General features: G+C 40.1%; 1 protein-coding gene across 7 annotated transcripts in view; it reads left to right on the plus strand.

Annotated features, from left to right (window-relative positions):
- Positions 1-21489, plus strand: part of Tbc1d4 (TBC1 domain family member 4) — a 159659-nt gene that overhangs the window by 131217 nt on the left and 6953 nt on the right. For 3 of the 7 annotated variants that reach the window (XM_052732574.1, XM_052732576.1, XM_052732580.1), the window contains 7 exons: positions 781-804; positions 7031-7191; positions 9022-9231; positions 13181-13342; positions 13914-14072; positions 17286-17530; positions 19829-19988. In XM_052732574.1, the coding sequence (XP_052588534.1) occupies positions 781-804; positions 7031-7191; positions 9022-9231; positions 13181-13342; positions 13914-14072; positions 17286-17530; positions 19829-19988 (1121 nt within the window). The remainder of the gene's footprint in view (positions 1-780; positions 805-7030; positions 7192-9021; positions 9232-13180; positions 13343-13913; positions 14073-17285; positions 17531-19828; positions 19989-21489) is intronic. The other 4 variants (XM_052732575.1, XM_052732577.1, XM_052732578.1 and 1 more) reach the window with 3 other exon arrangements.

The following is a 21489-nucleotide window of genomic DNA, read 5'->3' on the forward strand; positions in this document are numbered from 1 at the left end:
ATATAAGTAGATTACCAATATTACATCCTTTGCTCTTAGTACATCAGGGTGTATGTCCCAAGAATGATGGCATTTGAGAGCATGGTTTTAATTCAGTGGCTTCTGAACTCTACATCTCTCATTATCACTTTTTATAGAGAGAACATCATGTACCTACAATTATTATGATATCTTCAACTATTCATAATGATTAGGGAAGGAAGTATATGATATTACCAGCTAAAATTTTCTTGTCACTTGCAAACCTAATATCTTACTAGTTGCAAAAATGAATCTCTAAATATTCATCATCAGGTGGGGAATAGTTAATATCTTAATTAAAATTAGTTTTTGAAAGCTTAACATAATTTTTCTTGGTAGCTAAGTCATAATTGTGCCTGATGATTCATGTTTTTATAATGTATATTCACCAAATACAATATTTTCTTTCCAGCAACAGACTTCTTTGTTGGTGAGGAGTTGCTTCTCAAGTTTTAAGCTTATGTTTAGAAATTATTTATAATGAAGTAATTAGTTAAAGTAAATGGTTATTTTAAAAAGTGATATTCATTACTTCTATTCTCTTATAAAAATTTTAATGAGAAACAATAAGGTATTTCTGATAAGTATTTGTAGTATAGTTTTGATTTTATACTTTACTTGTATTCACTTTCAATATAGTTATTTACTAATTTGCCTGTGGTGTATTGATGACTTATGGAAATGCATTTTATTTTAAGTCCTGATTTGGCGCAGTGATCTCTTTTTGTGCTAATGATGTTCTTGTTTTCCTGTTACTAGACAGGACACTGCTTCAGAATCAAGGTGATTAACACTGGAAACATTTTCCGTTCATACATTTTCAGACTTTCCCAGTGGATAGCCTTTCAATTAAAGACACAGTTCTGGTTGTCATCTGAATGCATGCTGTCATTCTGCGTTCCCTGAGGGCTGTGTAAACAGAAATGTGCCCTGCGGTGTAATCAGAGATCATGGAGAGCCACGTAAAACACTATTGAGAGCTCAAGTCCTGTTTCTACTCTATTCTGTATTGAAATTCCTTTAAAACTGAGGTCTCCAAGAAAATACCAATTAAAATTAAAGTTCCAACAATATTTTAGCTAGTTGAGAGATATTAATATGCAGATGAGGAGTTTTGTTTGTTTGTTTGTTTGTTTGGGTCCTAGGAAGATAGAGAAATGAGCATCCTTTCAGGAAGCACACCAATGCAGTGGGAACTGGGGGTGAACATAGTTCACTCAACGTAACTGTTGCTGTATTGGTTTCTGTGAGGCATTGCTAATACTTTGCAGATGTCGCATTTGGCCACAGTCAGGAAAACACCAAGTTCCTGGTTATGGATGAGAATGACCGTGGTGATACCCATTCCTGGAGGATCACTCACTTTCTCTGGAAAGCATCCAGAATGATGGAGCCCAATGTCACTCTGAGCAGCTGTTCTGTGCCTGTTCTACTTTCTACGCTTTGCCTGCATCACCAGTCTCATGAGAACATATGCCCGTCTCCCGGTCAAAATCTTAACCCTTTGATTTCTCTGTAGTTGTAATAAAAGTATTAAAGATTGCACTATGAGCAGCTATTCAGGAAAAGAAACAAAAGCATCTTCGGAGAATCATTTGTCCACAAATGCTAAGTTAAAAAGAGAGTCTTCTGAGAGTTATAACCGATGGCACTTTTTTGGGTAGTTGTGTGTATGATCATTTAGAGACTATTTCTCCCATTTCGAAAGTCTAACAGCAAGAGCGTGGTCCAGTGGCAGAGCAGTAGCCTAGCGCGGACAAGGCTCTGAGTTTAAGCTCTAGCACTGAAAAAAGAAAAAAGACAAAAGTTGTCAGTCTAATAGAAGTGTTTTGCCTCATGTCCTTTGGCTTTGAACATTGTCTAGCCTACATTTTATTTTAAACTCTCTGCATTTGGCGTGTAGAGTCTAGGGTACGGAACTCTGCCTTTGTCTTGATCTTTTTCCCTGTGTGTTGTTCCACTGACTAATCTCTCACATTTGGTTCACACTCAGCTAGCGTAGTGATTTCCACTAGAGTGGTGGAATCTTTGTTCTGTGTAGTTAGTAAAGATTTTCCACAGGGCGACACACATATGCCCAGTTGAAAGCCAGAACTGTCACACCCGGGGAGTGCTGATGATGCAATTATAAATTAGCGAGTACTGTGGGTTGTGTAGGAAAGAACCAAAGTTTCATCGGTTTGTTGTCCCATGCAGTCTTCTTAGGAGGTTTTGTTACTCCTCCCAACTTGTAATGCACTAGGATTTAGATAAAGATTTTGCCAGCAGGTGCTCATGGGCTTGAACCTTATGATTTTGGTTTTTGTTGAGTGCTAGGAGGTGGAGGGGGGCCAGGAGACAGTTTGCTGCTCTGCAGAATATGCTGTAAATCTGGCAAGAGAATTTATCTCAGAGCAAAGTGGACCTCTCTTGCCTTAGCAGAATAACTGTTACCAGCACACCTTCATTCCATGCAATACCCAGAGGATTGATTCTTCTTAAAGAAAGCATGTGTATAGTGAAATTTCTGTGTTCACAGAAGCCCAGCATTAACAGTAGTTGATGTTCGTTCAGGACTATACCTGCTTGCCCGAGGGTATATCAACACATCATCTTCAAGCACTAGTTATCACATTCTATCCATAGTTTAATGAGTGCTGTGTTGAGAGCACCTGGAGCTAGCTCCTCAGCGCACATGGTGATACACACAGAACATCCCCCCCCCAACTAAATTTCTTACAATGCTCACGAATTGTGGTTCTTGATTAATTGGTTCCTAGTAGTAGGAAGTATGTAAAGAAAATACCAACCTCTCAATGGTTGTACGCTCTCCAAGCTGGACTTCCTTCCTAGTTATTCATTTTTAATTTCATAAATTTCTGATAGAGGAAGCCCTGGCCCGGAATGCTTTTCCTGACTATAGCCTATTGAAACACTTTACAGGGCACATGTTTACATTCTCAGTCACAAAAGGAAGTGGCCTGGGCTTATATGGAAACTAAGGGAAACTAGGGATATACTGTGTCTGATTACTTTAAAAATACTTGCATACGTGTATGTATATTCTACCATGTTGAGATACTTTCACTTCATCCTTCTATTTAAATAAGCATACACAGTTTGAATTGCACTTATTGCAAAGCAAAGTAGTGGGACATTTACATAAATAAGTCTCTTTGTAACTTTGAAGTTACTTCTCTGCTGGAATAAGTTACCTCTCTGCTTGGAAAGGACCTATCAAAAGATTTCATGCTAACTAAAGACTGATTTTTCCCCCTGCTAAAAGAGCAAGAATCATTGGATCTCTGACATCTCCATTTTTGAAGACCCTAGAGCTTTGTAGGAACTGATACAAAGGTCATAAACATTTTCACAGTCAACCATAATGCCTTGAGGGTCTGGACTGTGGACTGCCTGGCTCTGAGTTCTGGCTCCATCCCTCATTGTCACAGAAATAAGCAGGCTATTTAGCCATTTTCTAGTTAGGGTTTCTCACTAGCAATGAAAATCACAACACCCACCCCATGTAGTTACTAGAAGGATGAAACCAACCGTGCTTGGAACTGTTCGGAACAGTGCATTGTATGTGGTGTGTGTACTCAATCTTCCTCAGAATCATCACTGCTGTAGTAGACACCACAGAACTTCACTTTTGACGTTATACTTGTTCCGAATATTAAGTTTCAGAACATTAAAGTGAAAACTAATGAACAAGAGAAACTAAATAAAATCAAGAGAAATTAAGAAAAAAATAAATTCTCCCTCATCTCCTTCCTACATTTTATCACGCATCCCAAGTCCGGATATAGGTATATCAGTGTACAATGTTTCATACAGTTTCAATTCCTTAAGTGACCACTTTCACCATGCAAACTTCTGACCACATGCTGGCCAGACAGTGAGCTGCTGTAAGAAGCACATGCACACTGCCTGGTTAAGCTTTTTCCTGGAAGCTGCCTTCCAATTGCATTTACAATTACATGCATTTCCTCTCTTATTAAATGAAACAGGGCAGCTTTCAGCTCATCTCAACAACAAATTGCTTTTGCAAAGTGAGGATTTGTCTATGAGTTAAGGGGTCCATATTCTACTAGGTACGCGTTTCCTTCCTGTATTATTAGCTCACATTTTAACCACTGAAGTTTGGCAATTCCAGATGTGGATGAAAAATATGTCATTTGGCAGTTTATTTATATCCCAGGGCTTGAAACCAGATGCTGCAAAGTTTTCAGATGTGTACCAGTGGGCTAATGCCATGGTACTGTATAACATAGCCCCCTCAAGGGTTGCCTTTGACAGACAACAGTGAAACTGACACCAGTTCTATTCAGTGTTGTTTTCAATATTTTCTAAACACTCACTATGCTGCCTCTAGGTAAGGGTTTCAGGATGATTTGTATTAAAAGGTGTTTTAATTCCTTCCTTAAAGTATACATAGTTCAGAATCATTTAGGTTGTTTTAGTCTAGTTTTGGTAGAACTATGTTAAAAAATTCAAAAAGTAAAATATGGTTTGTTGAACATTCGCCTGCAAGGCATTCATTGCCTTAGGTGCTCCGTTGGTACTCAGTATTTATTTTATAGAGTGTCCGAGACATCAATTACAAATTAGATGAGGGATAATACCTAATAGGAAAAAGAAGAGCTATTTTTTGATTAACAATATTGCCATTGTCAATGCCTATGATTGCTGTTGACAGCTCAGTCTATTCTTTCTGGAAACAACTACTAGAACTTTGTGCTGGAAAGATGTAAGATAGACCAATGAAGAGTTTGAAGGAGGTAGATCTTTTATTTATTCCTGACTTGTTAGATCATTCAGTATTGTCTTTGTCCATTTTACTTAAGACCTTCTACATAGCTTTATAAAATGCTCATGTGTTGAATGGCTATTGGTAGAGTTCTTGCCACTGGCTGTTACCCACCCGAAGCCAGTAATAGGCCTGTTAGCCTAGTGGTTAGCAAGTAACCCCAGCAAGGTGGCATTGCAGAAATGAAGATAAGGAGCAGTCCGTGAATACTCATCAGGACACATAGAGAATATTTGAACAGAAACGCTGAAGGGGAAATACTTGAATTATGGCTTCCCCAAGCTGATATAAACGTGAAGCTTTTCAGTATTGCAGGGAGTTTTGAACATTGGTCACCAGTGAGGTTATCACCTTATCCAGGATACATGTCAAAGGAGATGTGAGTATATGAGATGTATGAATCAGCTACTTCCAAAAATAAGACAGCCCGATACCCGCAATATGCAAGTTAGCTAATGCTTACATCATTTGTCACCCTTAATTTAGTGAATCCAGAAGTAGTTTTTTTAAGAAGACAAGTCCAGATTAGAAATAACTGTTCTTGAGGCTAGAGATGGAGTTCATTTGGTTGAGTACTTGCCCAGCTTTCATGAAACCCTGAAGTTTGATGTGAACTGGGCATGGTGGTACACACTTGTAACATTCAGGAGGCAGAAACAGGAGGATCAGAAGTTCAAGGTCATCCTTGGCTACATTAAGAGTTTGAGGCCAGTCAAATAAACAGACAAGCAAAATAAAATGAAAAGCCAAACAAGAAAAATTAGGAGGTGGAGAACAAAGAGAAAGAGGGGAAAAGGGAGGTAAGGGAGAGGAGAAGCAGAGGATGAGGGGGAGGAGGAGGAAGAAGAGGAGGGAGAGGAGGGGGAGGGAAGAGGAGGAGGAGGAGGGAAGAGGAGGAGGAGGAGGGAAGCAGTAGCAGGAGCAGCAGCAGTAGCAACTGCATTTCCTGATCACCGTAAGTGCAGATATACAGAGTAACTATGAGAGAAAACATAATGGGCAGCATGGAAGTTCTCTGCTCACATTAACTGCCTTAGCACCATTGAGCTCCTCTGGGTCCTGGAGAGCCAGTGGCTTTTCTAGTTGAGTAGTGCTTCTGAGTGAAGACTAGCTTTTGTGGGCATCACTACCTGTAAATGTTGCTGTCTTCATCATTCTCCCAGGACAGATCAGAGACTACAGAATGTCAACAAGTAAAAGATTTTTATCACCATCACCAGCAGCTTCCATCATTGCATGGTCTTCTAAGTGCAAAGACAGTTGGTTTCAACAGTAACTGAGTCACACTGGCCTTCATTTGCACATAGCCTAGCAAATGCAGAAGTTCTCCTTTCTTTAAAAACAAAGTTCTTCTCACAGAAGAGAATTTCTAAGTGTGAGTTTCACAGAGCACCAAGGTACAGTGAAGGGACATTCCTCCCACCCAAAGGTTAGGAATTTTAGGTCATTAACTAAGATGGATAATATCTGTCCACTATTTCCCTGATGGGGAATCTCAGTGCACATCAGCATACAAAACCATCTTTAAGTCATGTTGCATACAAACCGAGTTAACTTTTTTTTTTTTTTTTTGAGGTAGAGTCTCACTGTGTAGCTCTAGCTGGCCTGGAACTCACAGAGATCCACCTGCATCTGCCTCCCTAGTGCTGGTGTCAAAGGCATACCTGGCTGGTGAACTGTTTAAAATTATTTATATATAACTTAACAATAACCCTCAGGTTGACCATTCTGCCTGTATTCAGGTTATTTCCTGCCATGATCTGGATGTTTGGTAGCTATCAATTTTAACAGTCACATTAGGCTGTACCATCTTGTATCTACCTAGAATGTAAGCAGAGGTCTTTCTGAGCATTGTACAGATGGCTTACATGGGATCCATTTTGTTTCCTGGGCAGTACACAAGTTCATTACTTAAGCATTGCATTAAGCATACAAGTTCCTTACCTGCATAAGGACTGCTGTTCCTCAGATTAGAACCAGGGCTGGTTGCCTTTTAAGGAAGGAGTAGAAACAGCCGACTTTCTGTGACAGGGCTGTGGCCTGGATGGCAGTTTTCCCCAAGATGTGGCGGCTGGGTGGCCAGAGGACTGGTGTTGCCTCTCTCCTTGTTGCCTGTGCCTTGTGCTTGCCTGCGGCAGAGCTTTGGAATGGCTTGCGCTCCCATTTCTCTGTGAAGTGTGTGTCTTCCTTACCAGTTACATTCCTGTTGGTGTTCCACAGTGATGGAGAAGGGAGAAAAAGGACCTCATCCACCTGCAGCAACGAGTCCCTGAGTGCTGGAGGAACCCCTGTCACCCCCCGCAGAATCTCCTGGAGGCAACGCATTTTCCTCCGGGTTGCATCTCCTGTGAACAAGTCCTCATCAGCAATGCAGCAAAAAGGTCCGTGTGTGTGTGAAGTCAGTCAAGAATTCCTCCTCCTAAGTGTCCTAGGGAAGAGAATGGGGATGCTCAATGTGTAGAGATTTAGAAGAATGGGGGGAATCATAGCTCCCTGTGTGCCCCGTAGCAGCTTCTTTTGAGTGATCGTGGTAACGCATTGGATTACACATCTGGGATGAGCTTATATGGATGCGTGAGTGACTGAGGTTTCTGACTGGGGTGATACTCTACAATGCTGGGGAACGATGGCGATGACAGAGCTGCCGTAGATCGGAAGGCAAGCCAAGAGAAGCTTTGTGCAAGAGTCAGACACAAAGTGACAGGAAAGTTGAACAACATAAATGGAAAGATCACATTGGTCACATAGCAACCACAAGGGAGCATGGGCCGCTTTCTGTGATATATTAGACCCATTAAAATCAGGGCAAAACCTAAACAGAACAACAGCAAACGAAAGATGTGACTGTAAACTGAGCATGCTCTATTATGTCTACCTGAGGGCCAGAAAACGATCTGCAAGAGAATGGTGAAGAAAAGTAAATAAACCAATAGTGCATATTGGAGATTTTGATACATTCCTTTCTGAAAATTCTGTATAGGGAAGTGAACCATATATAACATTTGAATAATGCAATTGAACAAGCTTCAGGTAACACTGATAAATAATTTGCCACTGTAGAGAAAATTAATCCATTTGGAGCATGTAGGAAACACTCACACACATTAGTTATATATTTGACCAAAGTATATAAATATGTTAGAGAGTTTCATATGTACTTTATTTTCTGATCACAGTGGGAAAGAGAGGCAGGGGAGGGGAGTTAATGATCTATGTTTATCTAAAAGCAAGAAAGGAGAGATTAAGTGTACTGAGCTGTCAAGGAGTATACAGACATAGGAGTAGCAATGGCCCAAGAGCAGAGATCAGTGAATTTATAAACAAAATCAACTGGCATTGCTAAAGATAACATTGACTCTGCCTAGGATGATCTGAGGGCTTCACAGAAAACAAAAATCAAATATTTACACTCATTTTTGTGGGAAACATATCCCGGGAAAGTTCTAGAGTCCTATTGAGAGAGTGTTCAGGCCAGAGGATTGTGAGGGGCTGAGCAAGAAGGGCGTCATGGATGTAAGATTGAGACCTGAGGTTGGAAAATCAGCTTGGGGGTCTTCCTGACAGGATTTTACATGCTATTCCCAGAGAGCTACACCTTATTATTTTTGGATGTCAGCCATTATTGAAATGTTTTAAGAGATAGGATAATTCTGTTAATAGAAAAATAATTGGCGTATTCAGCTGGAGTATCAGGAGAGAAACAGCTTGGACAAGCCAGTTAAGGAGACTATGCCGGGAGAGAATGGCCTTGATCTATCTGTTGCTCAGCGTGGAAAGGCCCAGCATTGCTCAGCTGCCGTGTTCATGTGGGACTCAGCTGGGTAGACAGAGACCTCAGGAGATCACTCCCACCTACTCACCCAGCCCTGTGTTCCACAGGCTGAGAACACACACCTATGAATTGCAGAAGTATCAGCTTCTGGGGAAAGGCCGGTTTGCTTTGCTGTCACTGGCTCATGTGTCGTTCTGGGTGGAAAGAAGAAGTGGTGACCTGAGGCGTGTTTTTGTTTCACTGCAAGAGGGAAACCTGGAAGGGGAATTCAGTCTGAACCTACTTAAATCACTAGTTCCAGTCACTCAGAGCTACTGGGAAAGTGGTGTGTGAGCGAGCACTTTCTGTGTGGAAGCTGGTGCTGAGTAGCGAGCGTTCTGCAGGGCAGCCCCGTGTGGGGACCACTGAGGGATGCCTCTCACTGTCTTCTTCTCTGCAGATGGACTGGACAGGACTGAGCTGCTCCCGTTATCCCCTCTGACTCCCACCATGGAGGAAGAGCCTCTTGTTATATTTTTGTCTGGTGATGAGGACACAGGAAAAGCTGAAGAGAAAAAAAAATCAAAGGAACTGAAGAGTCTGTGGAAAAAAGCTATACATCAGCAAATCCTGTTGCTTCGGATGGAGAAAGAAAACCAGAAACTGGAAGGTTAGCCATTCAAGCAGGGCTAAGGGTGCCACACACACTCATTTTTTGGGTAGATAGTACTCTGTTGGAACATTGGTTGGTTATCACTATTTCTCTCTCTCTCTCTCTCTCTCTCTCTCTCTCTCTCTCTCTCTCTCTCTCTCTCTCTCTCTCTCTGTGTGTGTGTGTGTATTATGGCTTGAGAAAGAAAGGTTTAACATATTTGCCTTTTTATTTAAAAAAGTTGAAATATCAGTAGCCTTTTTATGTAATGAAGAGTGTAGATACATAGGATCCCTGTATTTACCAGGATTGAAATTTAATATTGGTGTGCATTTCTTTTTTTTTTGGTTTTGGTTTTGGTTTTTCCGAGACAGGGTTTCTCTGTGTAGCATTGTGCCTTTCCTGGATCTCGCTCAGTAGACCAGGCTGGACTCGAGCTCACAGAGATCCGCCTGCCTCTGCCTCCCGAGTGCTGGGATTAAAGGTGTGCACCACCACCACCCGGCTGGTGTGCATTTCTTAAGAAAAACTTTGAAACATAAAAAAACAAAAACTTTTCCTTTTTGAAAGCAATCTGTCAACTTCCAGGTATATTCATTCATTCTGAGAGAAATATGCCTATTTCAAGCAAATTTGTTTATGTCATATGCAATTTAACTATCATCAATTAAATATAACCAAATCAAAGTTTCTATGTTTTATTACTTTTCTATATAAAATAACTTTCAAATCACTAAACTTATAATCCAATATTCATAAAAGCTGGTACACTGGTTAAGGCCATTGACTGTTAAGTTTGTATATACTAAATGCTTTAGAATGTGTTTCTGAGCCCTTTGAAAGGATGATGTAATTTGTCTCAGTTCCAATAGATCCACATACAAAGAGATCTCAGACAGTACCCACATTCAAAACATATACAAATACCATTATTTTGGGCAAATGACTTCACCTAAAGGGTTTGTTTTTCCATCTGTGAAATGAATGATTAGCTTAAGTGGGCCTTTGACTTCCCGGGTTTCTGGCAGATGTACAAATAGCTTTTTTTCTCTCACTTGCTTTTGTTACATTGTCTTCCAAAAGACACTTTAAAAGTGTAGGCGTTCACATTCTGAGTTCGTTTTCTTCCCTTACATCCTTGTTACTGTACCTCCATGCGATTCAGTTTTTTTAATTAAAAATTTTTTTAGCACTATTTATTTAGTTTGTAAAGACAGTTTATTTTTATTGCCATTTTCTTACCAGAATGGAAAATGCATATGTTACTAAATATCCTTAGGAAATAAGTTTTTTTCTGTAAAGTTAAAAACTCAATTAGCTGCTACGGATGTGGCTTCAAGAAGTTGTATGACACACAGTATTCCCTCTGGAGCTTTCAAAGATTTTTGGTAGGACTGGAATTCATATTTTTCAGCAATTGGTTTTTATCTTGAGTATCCTGAACATAAAAAGGAAGTTGGCAAAAAGATGATTAATATTCTTTTAAACATTTAAAGCATGGATTATATTTCAGTTGAGAGTATATTCAAATAAAATCTTATATTAAATATCAAAGGATAGTTTTAGAATCTTAGGCTGTTTGAATGGACAATGGCCTTGGAGGTTGTTTAGCTCAGTCTTCATCCTACAGACCAGTAAGTGACTGGTGCGGGGACTCTAAGGAATTCACCCGAATCCACACGGTGGCACACGAGTGGAACAAATTCTAGAACACAGGGCTGCCTATTATAACCCCAAGGCTTTTTTAAGTATTCTACATTATTTCCCAACCGTGCATGTAAGTATGAAATGATGGAGTGTTTTAATATAAATGATTACACGTCTGCCCTGAGGTCAGCTACACTATATAATTTTACAGGGTAAGGACAGGGATGATGATAAGAACTCTTCTGAAGAGGCTTTATCAACTCCATGTTTACTTCCTAGCTTAAGCAAAAAGGATAACATTCTAGTCTGATGGCAATCATTTCTCAACATTTCCTTATAGTTAAACAATTGAGGGAGGATAGATATCAATGTTCTTCTTATTTTGTCCTCAGGGCCCGTGGCTAGCATAGAGGAGGTTCTTCAGACTAGTTGGGATGTGCACTGGTAGAGCACGGAGTGGGAGAGATAGCTGAGGAAAGATGCTCAGTTCCCTGTGGCACACACCGTTAGCAGTGGTGTACATACAGAGTTGTGTTTGTTATTAGCTTTGGCAAACCTACTTCTTTGAAAGAATTATCTCAGACATGCCCCCAGCGAATACAGAGAAGCAAAGCAGGACTGCTCTAGAAAGCCACCTAGTGGACTCCAGGAGGAATATTTTTGTAGTCGGTTTGTCTTTTGGATATGTCCAGACTTTTAAATAGGAATCTTTCCCACCCTACTTGAAGAAGAGTCCATTTTAAGGTATTTCATTTCTTTGTGGATGGTTTCCATTGTATTAAGTAAAGAGTAACATTCATCCTGTTACTGTTTCTGTGCTGTCGAGGACTTTGGATGCTTGACAAAGATTTGTGTTGCAGAAGGTAAGCTGATCAGGGGAGAACCCGGAGCTTGAGGGAATGGAGACCCCTCAGATTCCCATGAAGGGACCGTACGGAAGGACGGGGTGTGCACCCCCATGCCTGTGTCCCTTTTCTTTCGGAATCTGTTATTTAACACACAGACAGGTCAAGACCGTGGATGCCTTTGTAGACATTTCCTTTAATGAGTCTGGGCTTGTGTTTTAGATCACCAAATAAAAGAGAATTCTCTATCATTAAAATGTGAATGAGTGTTGACTTTAATAAAATGAATTTTCCTTCTTAAGGTTATTAAGAGTAGAGGCTTGGGTATATATCTCAGTGGTAGAGCATGTGCCTAGCTGCACACGGCCTTGTGTTCAATCCCCAGCACCTCAAATGAACAAAAGGTTATTAAAGATGAATATAGGAACACATAGCCTAGTGGTAAGAGGAATTTAAATAACTCTACAAATGGTAATAGGGATGCATGAAAATTACAGTAAAATGGTTTTCAGTTTAAGGTTAATGCATGAGGTATTGCCTTATATATACATCCTGTACAAAATATTAATGCTTTAATGGGGCTTTAAAATTTATTTTATTTTTATGTATATGAGCATTTTGCCTGCATGTGTTTTTGTATACCATATGCATGCCAGTGTCCACTAAGCCACATCTCCAGCCTGCTTTAATAATGTTTAAGATAATATAAGCTGTTGCTTCTAAGGATTTCATAGTTGCCCAGAGTTGAAATTTATAGCATAGCTAATATTTACTTATTTGAATACATATACACCCGTGTGTGTGTGTGTGTGTGTGTGTGTGTGTGTGTGTGTGTGTGTGTACATGCACATGCGTGTGTGTGCATGTGCATGTCACGGTGTGACTATGGAGGTCAGTGGACAGCTTTTGAAGGCTGATTCTCTCCTTCTTCTATGCGGGTCCCAGGGGGTCAAGTTCAGGCTTGCTGTTCAAATATCTTGAACATACAGCACCATCTCTTCAGTCGCAGCTTGTATTTTATACAAAGCCAAATTACTAAATATAAGATAATAAAATGTTCTTAGTTATTGAAAGTATTTTCTTGTAGGAATGACTCAACATTAGAAAACCTCCTACATTTTCCTCGAAAGATTTAAAAAGATTTTCCTTATTTTATGTACTTGGATGTTTTGCCTGAATGTGTGTAGACATCACCTGCACACAGTGTCCATGTAAGCTGTAATAGGGCATTGATCTTCTGGAACTGGAATTACAGATGGCTGTTAGCTGGCATGTGGGTGCTGGGAATTGAACTTGGGTCCTTTTAACCACTAAGCCATCTCTCCAGCCCCATTTTCTCAACATTTTAAGTTTTTCCCCACCAGAAGACAGTAATTAGGTATAGTTTAATAATGCATCGAATATTTACAATGCTGTATGTTAACAACAAGTTGGTTTTTGATTCATTGCTTTTCGTTCTTTTTCTTTTCTTTTTCAAGCAAGAAGAGATGAACTCCAGTCTAGAAAAGTTAAGTTAGACTATGAAGAAGTTGGTACATGTCAGAAGGAAGTCTTAATCACATGGGATAAGAAGTTGCTAAATTGCAGAACTAAAATCAGATGTGACATGGAAGACATTCACACGTCCCTTAAGGAAGGTATTGACCATTTTCATAACTTTTTATTTGTGGAAAGCTGTGATAGTGTTTCTGATTTATGAAGCAGAAACATAATATTGTCTTATAGCTTGCTTATAAAGAAAGGAAAGTATAGTGCTATGTGGATGGATGGGTTTTCTGTTTCCACCTATACCCTGCTAATGAGATTGATGAGAAATCGATGATGCTGTCCCCAGAAAGATTGCTGACCTTATTATTACTCCTTCATACTTACTGCAACTTTTCTGATGCTTGGTGTTCTTGTTTACTGAAGAAGAGATGCATGCCTTAGTAGAAATCTCTAATTGTTGCCATAAAATGGTGCAGACTCACCAACTTGACTCATCACCATCATTTGATCAGAAATATTTATTTACATATAATAATGGTGAAGGGTCTATAGGAGAAAACTTGTTAAAATATGCTCCTGTTAGTACACTGGAGAACATGAGCTGAGGGTGGCGTACAGAAAGGAGAGCTGTGGTTTTCACTCTGACGTGGCTCATCTACTGTGGCTTAATGGCTTTATTCCCACACTCATGATCTGACTTTTGCATCTCTTGGATTGTAGGGGTCCCCAAAAGTCGGCGAGGGGAAATTTGGCAGTTTCTAGCATTACAATACCGCTTGAGGCACAGATTGCCCAACAAACACCAGCCTCCAGACACCTCCTATAAGGAACTTCTGAAGCAGCTCACTGCTCAGCAGCACGCCATACTGGTGGATTTGGGTATGTCTCTGAAGTGGATTGTCATTTACAAAAGCAAAAGCCATCTTAGTGTTTGTTGGTTGGTAACACTGATAAAGAGGGTTTGTTGGCATCTACTGAGAGGCTGACTGCTTTGTCTGGGTAAGTTGGCCTTATATTCTGAATAAAGAACCATGAGTGGAATATTCACCCCCAAACTATCCCTCTGAAATGGGAATCACTATGACGGTCATATTATGGAGTGCTCTCAGTTACTGAATTTTGAACAACTGTGTGTGTGTGTGTGTGTGTGTGTGTGTGTGTGTGTGTGTGTGTGTGTGTGTGTGTTTATAGTGCTGGAGATAAAACCCAAGGCCTTGTGCATGCTAGGCAAGTGCTCCTCCACTGAGCTATCCACTCAGCCAGGCAACTCTGTCATGATCGATGTTGATTTTGAAATAGGTTAAAAGGGTAAAGAATTATTTAACAGGAGTTTGAAGACTTTCAGACATTGCTGAACACCAACTTTTAGCAATCACTGTAAAAAGTAATGCTGTAGTCATCCAAGTAGGGACTCAGGGGTGGCTAGATAAGGGCAAATCAGAAAGCAAGCAGCCATAGGGGTAAAAAGGTGGGCTGATCATGCTCTCTATGAAGAGGAGGGGGGAGGCCACTTTCTAGGACCTGTAGCTACAGTTTTGCTTTCCAGGTCCTGCCAAGCCCCAGCAGTCCCGTAGATCACTTATAAAATAAACACACAAACGCTTATATTATTTAAACTGCTGGTCCATTAGCTCAGGCCTACCACTCACTAGCTCTTACACTTATACTCAGCCCATTTCTGTTAATCTATACATCACCACATGTTCCGTGGCTTTACCTGCTGCCTTTACATGCTGCTCCCTGGAAGGCAGGTTGTCGTCTCTTCCAGCTTCCGCCTCCCAACCCCTCTTCTCTGTTTGTCCCGCCTATCCTATACTTCCTGCCTGGCTACTGGCCAATCAGTGTTTTATTTATCAATCAATCATAGCAACATATATTCACAACATACAGGACATCCCACAGCAAGGACCCCTAAAGAAGAGAAGGTATCCAGTAAGTGCTTAAGCTGTAGAAATAGTTAACACATCCATATGGGATAGGAAACAAGTTAGCTGTGTTAATTCTGTGTAGATGGGTGAGGATTTCCAGTCTTTGGAGGAATTTCCAGTGGCAGCATCATAAAGCAGTCTTTTAAATACTGAATTTAATATAAAAAGTAAAATTAGTATGGTTTTATTTTTATTTTTTTTGAGACAAGGTATTATCCAACTTCAAATTCACTGTGTAGTCAAGAATTACCTTGAATTGATCCTTTCTATCTCCCTGAAGCTGGGATTATGGATTCCTACCACTACACCTGGTTTAGATGGTGCTAGAGATAGAAGCCAGGCTTTCTGCTCACTAGGCAAGCTCTCTACTAACTGAGATACATCTCCAGCCCCCGATAGTATGATTTTAAAAATCATTTTTCTCTAAAGCATATTATCATATATATTTTACTATTTTGAGGTATCTAAATATTTCATATTGGTGTTTAACAATTTAATCTATATTTTTCGAGGCTAATAGACATCAGTTGGCCAGATATGTTGTTTGAGTCCCTGGGGGAAATGAGGGGAATTGGCGTATTAAAAAAAATCACTGGCTAAAAACTAGCGTTGACCTCTGTTCCTTTCATTAATAAAGAACTTTTCTTGGGGGAAGGGCTCAACTCAATTAATATATTTTGATTCCAATAGAATGAAAGTGGAAGTGTTATAGAGAAACTGGACACTTGAGTCATTGTCCTGGCTGTGGTTGTCAACGGGCTGCTTTGCCCCTAATCCTTTGTTAACTGAGAACAACTAGACTTGGCCTTCCTGTGGTCCCTGCCAGACTGTGGAACTGTGTTGGTAAATGGGTGATGAGATGTAGGGCTGGGGTGTTGCAGTCTAGATGTCTCTGACAAACAGGGAAATGATGAGTGAAGTTTCAGGGAAAGAATGTCAGCAAAGATGGAGGCAGGATCAAGTTCTTGGACACACAGTATATTTATAGCTTTTTTTTTTTTAAGCAAAAGATTCAAGGGAGAAATTAGACTATTAATTTTAAAAACTGCTTATTTGCCTCTGCCAGTGGCCATCTGTGTTCCAACCTCCCTCTCCTGTGCTTCCTCTCACTTCTCCCCCTGACTCTGCAGAAGTCATCTTATCAGTTCCTGGAAAAACAGAACAGGAAAGCAGAAAGCACTTTTAAGCATATGCGGTAGAAAACATTTTAAAATCTTACACTCTTGCAAATTCTGATTGACCCAAATAATCATTTGACAAGGAAGCTCACATCGCCTTCATTTTTGAGTGGCTCAAGGGAAGTCCCAAACTGGTGTAAACAGCCTTGGTGAGGAGGGTGGGTCTGTGTTCGTACCAAGCACCAGCTTTTTAGAAAGGCAGGGTTCCTGAGTTTGTTTGCTTGCTGGTGTCTCCATGGTAATTTTCTATCCAGAGGTAAATTTTAAGCAGAAATTTACTTGAAATCATATTGAACTTGTATTGTCTTTATCTTCTTTGGATGTGTGTGTATGTATGTGTGTGTGTATGTATACATATATGCATATATTATATTCATATATTGTATATATTTTTTAAAAGGAGTCTACATGGTTTATGGAAACAGAGATAAAATTTATCTGAAAAAGTAGAATTCCTAAATAGACACTATGTAGAGCAAAATAAAACCCAAAACAATCCCTCCAGTGTCCTATTACAAACACACAAAATTAAAAGTAAATCTGGTTGTAGATTACCAAGATTTTGCCTTAACTAATGTAATGACACCTTATAGAATTTGATTTTGGTTAGAAAGTGGTCTTTACATGAATTTAGACTTTGCCTTGATTCAAACTCAAAATAAATCTCAGTTCTGCTCTGTAGTATCCTTCAGCTATACCATGGAGGACAGATTTCTGTTGAATGATACTGCTTTTGTAGAAAGCAGTGCTGCTTAGCATAAAATGGCCATCTCTGTATCATGTGTGTGGAACACAGGACTTACATGGTAGTGAGGGGGAAGGGGAGGAAGAAGGGGGAGAAGTGGGAGGAGGGAGAGAAGTGAGAGGAGCCTCTTAGAGGAACATTCCCAGCAACTCCCTGGTTGACAGAGTGCTGGTCAATCCCAGAGGTCACTGCACTGGTTTCCCCTCTGATTTCTAAGCATGGTTCTTCTTCCCTTCCACAGGGAGGACGTTTCCCACTCACCCTTACTTTTCAGTCCAGCTTGGGGCAGGGCAGCTGTCCCTCTTTAACCTGCTGAAAGCCTACTCTTTGCTGGACAAAGAGGTGGGCTACTGTCAGGGCATCAGCTTTGTGGCCGGAGTCCTGCTTCTGCACATGAGTGAAGAGCAAGCCTTTGAAATGCTGAAGTTCCTTATGTACGACCTGGGCTTCCGCAAGCAGTACCGACCGGATATGATGTCACTTCAGGTGAGGCAATGACTTTTGAGGAATCAGGTGTCCAGGAGGCTTTCATTAGAAATCTCAGTACCAGCTATTTCCGAATCACAGTTCAGAGTTCACGAAATCTAGGTCCAGTGTCTTAGAACTTGGGCAAATATATGGATAGGTGTTAGTCATTGTTTTAGGGGAGGAATTGAGATTTTGCTCAATACCCATGTACTTTGGAAGGCATACAGAAAGTGCTCACCAAGGTATATAACTATAGCAGTCCAATTTCTACTTGGTAGCTGTGTATAGATCTACCTAACAGGTTAAATGTTGTTTTATTCTAAACAGTTTACTTATACTTTACATCAGAGAGGAAACATTGGGATCACTGTAAAGAATTAAATTAACTCTGGTTTTCAGAAAACAATTTCTTTGTTATTAAGTTTCAGAGAAGAGAAACTATATGTAACAGTGATTTGGGGCCACAGGCAGAAAGATTTAGCTATAAATTTAAAATGCAATGTTTTTTTCCTATTAAAAATTCCTAATAAAAATTTAACACAGCATAAGCATAGATAAATTGGATTTGTACATTAATAGTCATTATGATTCAGGAAACATCACAGAAGAGTCCGAAGTGGTAATCCCTAAATACATGTACTTATAACCAGCATCAAATGGTGGGTGTGTATATGTATGTAACAATAATAATTATAGAAGAGGTCGTGAATCCAAGTTGGAATTCTTGTGGGAATGAGGGAGTGGTCGCAATGATGTCAACAGCGTACTATGTCAGAAATTCTCAAAGAAAATTATAAAAATGATCATTATAATTACTAATACTATTCTTTCTAATTTTGGAAATGCAAATGCTGTAAATCTTGCCTGGCAGCCTTCCTACCAGTCCTGACAGTAGGGATGTTCTCCTCATAGGAGCACGGAACTCTGTTCCTCAGAAAGTGAAACGGGACACCTTTTAATTGTCTAGAGCAGGATGCCAGTAAGGTTTGATCCCTAAGGTTTTCAAGATGGCATGGGTCCTACGCCACTGAGCCTGGCTTCCTTGAGAGGATGTCTGTTTTCTTGCTTCACTCTCAAGTGTGGGCACTGCAGGGTCTGCTTCAGTGATCTTAACTGTGAACAAGGGGCGATTTCTCCTTGCTTCAACATCTGTCTCATCACACTCTGTCTCTACTGATTCTGTGTTGAATGTGCAAGCCTTCTATCTGTTCTCTGAAGTCTCGTGTGGCCTTTTCCTCTCTTCTGCTGTCCACCCTTCCCATATCTCTTCCTCTTATTTTGTCTCTTCTAGCTGGAGCTTTGCCATCTTAAATGCACTGCAGAATGGAAGAATGATTTTTTTTGGCAAGTAGGGCTTTATTATTAAAACTTCCTTTGTAGGAACCTTACATTTTCATATCTGCCCAAATCTACTTCAGTGGAGGAAATACCCTAACCTTGAGTTTCGAACATAAGGTGCAGAATATAAGATCCTTGAAAATAATGAAATGGCAAACATTTGTTTCTTCATTATGGTCTCAACTGAACAAGAACAGGATGTCTCTATCAACATGCTTTCTTTTTACTCTGCTAATTAGGTTTGTTTTTGATCTTTCCAAAATACTAGTTCTCCAACTGATGAACGCCCACCCTGTCTAGTTTCTAAACTGGAGCTGGCCTAAGGGAAATGTATGATTTCTTTTTTGATATGACTTACTGAGATAATAATCTCATTACAAAACTTCTTTTTGTGTTTGCGTCCTGCCAAGCTGTTCATTTTATAGCCATGACTTCCTGTGGCCCCAAGTCCTTCCTTTTACAGTTTGTGTGGAAATGCAGTTTTCAAGGTTTGTGTTGTAGATAAGGCTCAGACGGAATCGCAGTGTTTAAGTACAGCATTTTGTGATTCGTTTTCCTCCAGGAGTTGTCTTGTTTTTTAGTTTATGCTCTGGAAATCATTCTTAGATTTACAACATGTACTTTTATTAATTTATGTCTTTTTATAAGAAAAAGTTCACATTCAGGAGGAGGTATTGGAAATCTGTTAGGAGACTCAAAAACAATTACTTTCTATCGGAAGAATGATGCTCTCTCCACGTATGCACACCATACAAACACATAGTAGAAACCCTTGCTTATGAGACATGGTTGAATTTGCACTGACATGAATTATGCCTTAAACGTCGTGAACCTGGATTTGAACATCATCTTTCAAGTTAACAAAAAAAATAAAGACATGTTACTTTACTATATGTGTGTGAGTTATCGAAAGGTTGTATATTGTATACACATGCAGATTTCTACAAGTTTTATTTTTCTTCTCTATATGAACTGCAGATCCAGATGTACCAGCTATCCAGACTCCTTCATGACTACCACCGGGAACTCTACAGTCATCTTGAAGAGAATGAGATCAGCCCCAGCCTGTATGCCGCACCCTGGTTCCTCACACTCTTTGCCTCTCAGTTTCCCTTAGGATTTGTAGCCAGAGTTTTTGGTAAGTGATGCCTGTGTCCAATAAGGACAGTGTTATCTGTTCCCCTGGGATCATTGTCAATGAAGACCCCAGAGGACCAGGAGAGTCCTAAGTACTACTCAACTGTAGTAGAAAAGAATTGGGCTCTTAGGTTTATTTGTGTGGAAAACCTAGAAAACACAGTTTTCAGATGTGGATCAGGGATAGACTCTGCATGTTTTTCTAGAGTTTTGTCTTTCTGGGTCTTCCATCTTTCTCTCATCATTTGGAGTCACAATACAGAGAAAGGAACTTCTGTGCTGTTATGGATACTATTTCTAGTGACATTTCTTAGTCTTTCTGTTGCTAACACGTAACTCTTGTTCCTGTCTCATTGCCTACATGGCTGCATTTACTGCCACTGATTGAGCCATAGCCAATCCCAAGACTATGGCCAAGAGGCAAATCTCTGAATAAAGACAGGCACATTGTCAAGTAGCTAGCTACCCTGCTCTAACCACAGTGTTGGCAATGAAAAGCAGGAGGGTATGGCATGGTTTGTGTGCCTTCTGGTGGCCTTGAGATCTATTCACAGCTCTTAAATGAGTTCATCAAAGTATCATTTAAAAAAACAAAACATGAGGCTGAGTGTGATGGTGCATGCCTGTAATCTGAGCACTTTGAGAAGCGGAGACAGGAGGATTATGAGTTTGAGTCAGTGTTAGCTATGTAACAAATCCCCATCTGTCTTAGTTACGATTTCTGTTGCTGTGATAAAACACCATGACCAAAGGCCACTTGGGAAGGAGAGGGTTTATTTCAGCTTACACACCACAGTCCATCACTGAGGGAAGTTAAGGCAGGAAACTTGAGGCATGAGTAGAGTTAGAGGCCATGGAGAAGTGCTGGTTATTGACTTGCTCCTCATGGCTTGCTTAGTCTGCTTTCTTCTAACACCCAGGACCACCAGCCCAGGGGTGGCACCATCTGCTGTGAACTAGGCCCTCCCACATAAATCATCAATCAGAGGAAAATACACTACAGATTTGTGTACAGACAGTCTTATGGAGGCATTTTCTCAATGAAGTTCCCTCTTCCCCAGTGGCTCTAGCTTGTGTCAAGTTGACATAAAGCCAACCAGCACAGCATCTAAAAACAGAAAAGGAAAGAAAGACATCAGCAATTACTATTCACTAGAAACTTACTCAGTGATGTTGACTTGGACCTCAGTATCCTAGAGTGGGCTCCCGCCACTGCTGGGTTTTACACACTTGTCTAGAGGCCATGGCAAAAACCTTAGTCTTTATGTACCACTGTGCTAAATTGAAGCTTTTTATTTTTTTTGGTCAAATATTAAGTGTTCTCTAATTTGAAGTCATTAACATGTTTTTTTTTTTTAAATTAGTATAAAACTCAGAAGAAAATCAGATTACAACAAATAGAAAAACATTAGGAGAAGCATGAGTTTTGAGCACATATGTATTTTATGTATACATACTCTGTACTGTGGCTTTGTGTACCTTTTTAATGGGAGGTCTAATAC

This window comes from Peromyscus californicus, unplaced genomic scaffold, assembly GCF_007827085.1.
Source record: "Peromyscus californicus insignis strain IS unplaced genomic scaffold, ASM782708v3 Scaffold_12__1_contigs__length_115047231, whole genome shotgun sequence".
NCBI lineage: Eukaryota > Metazoa > Chordata > Mammalia > Rodentia > Cricetidae > Peromyscus > Peromyscus californicus.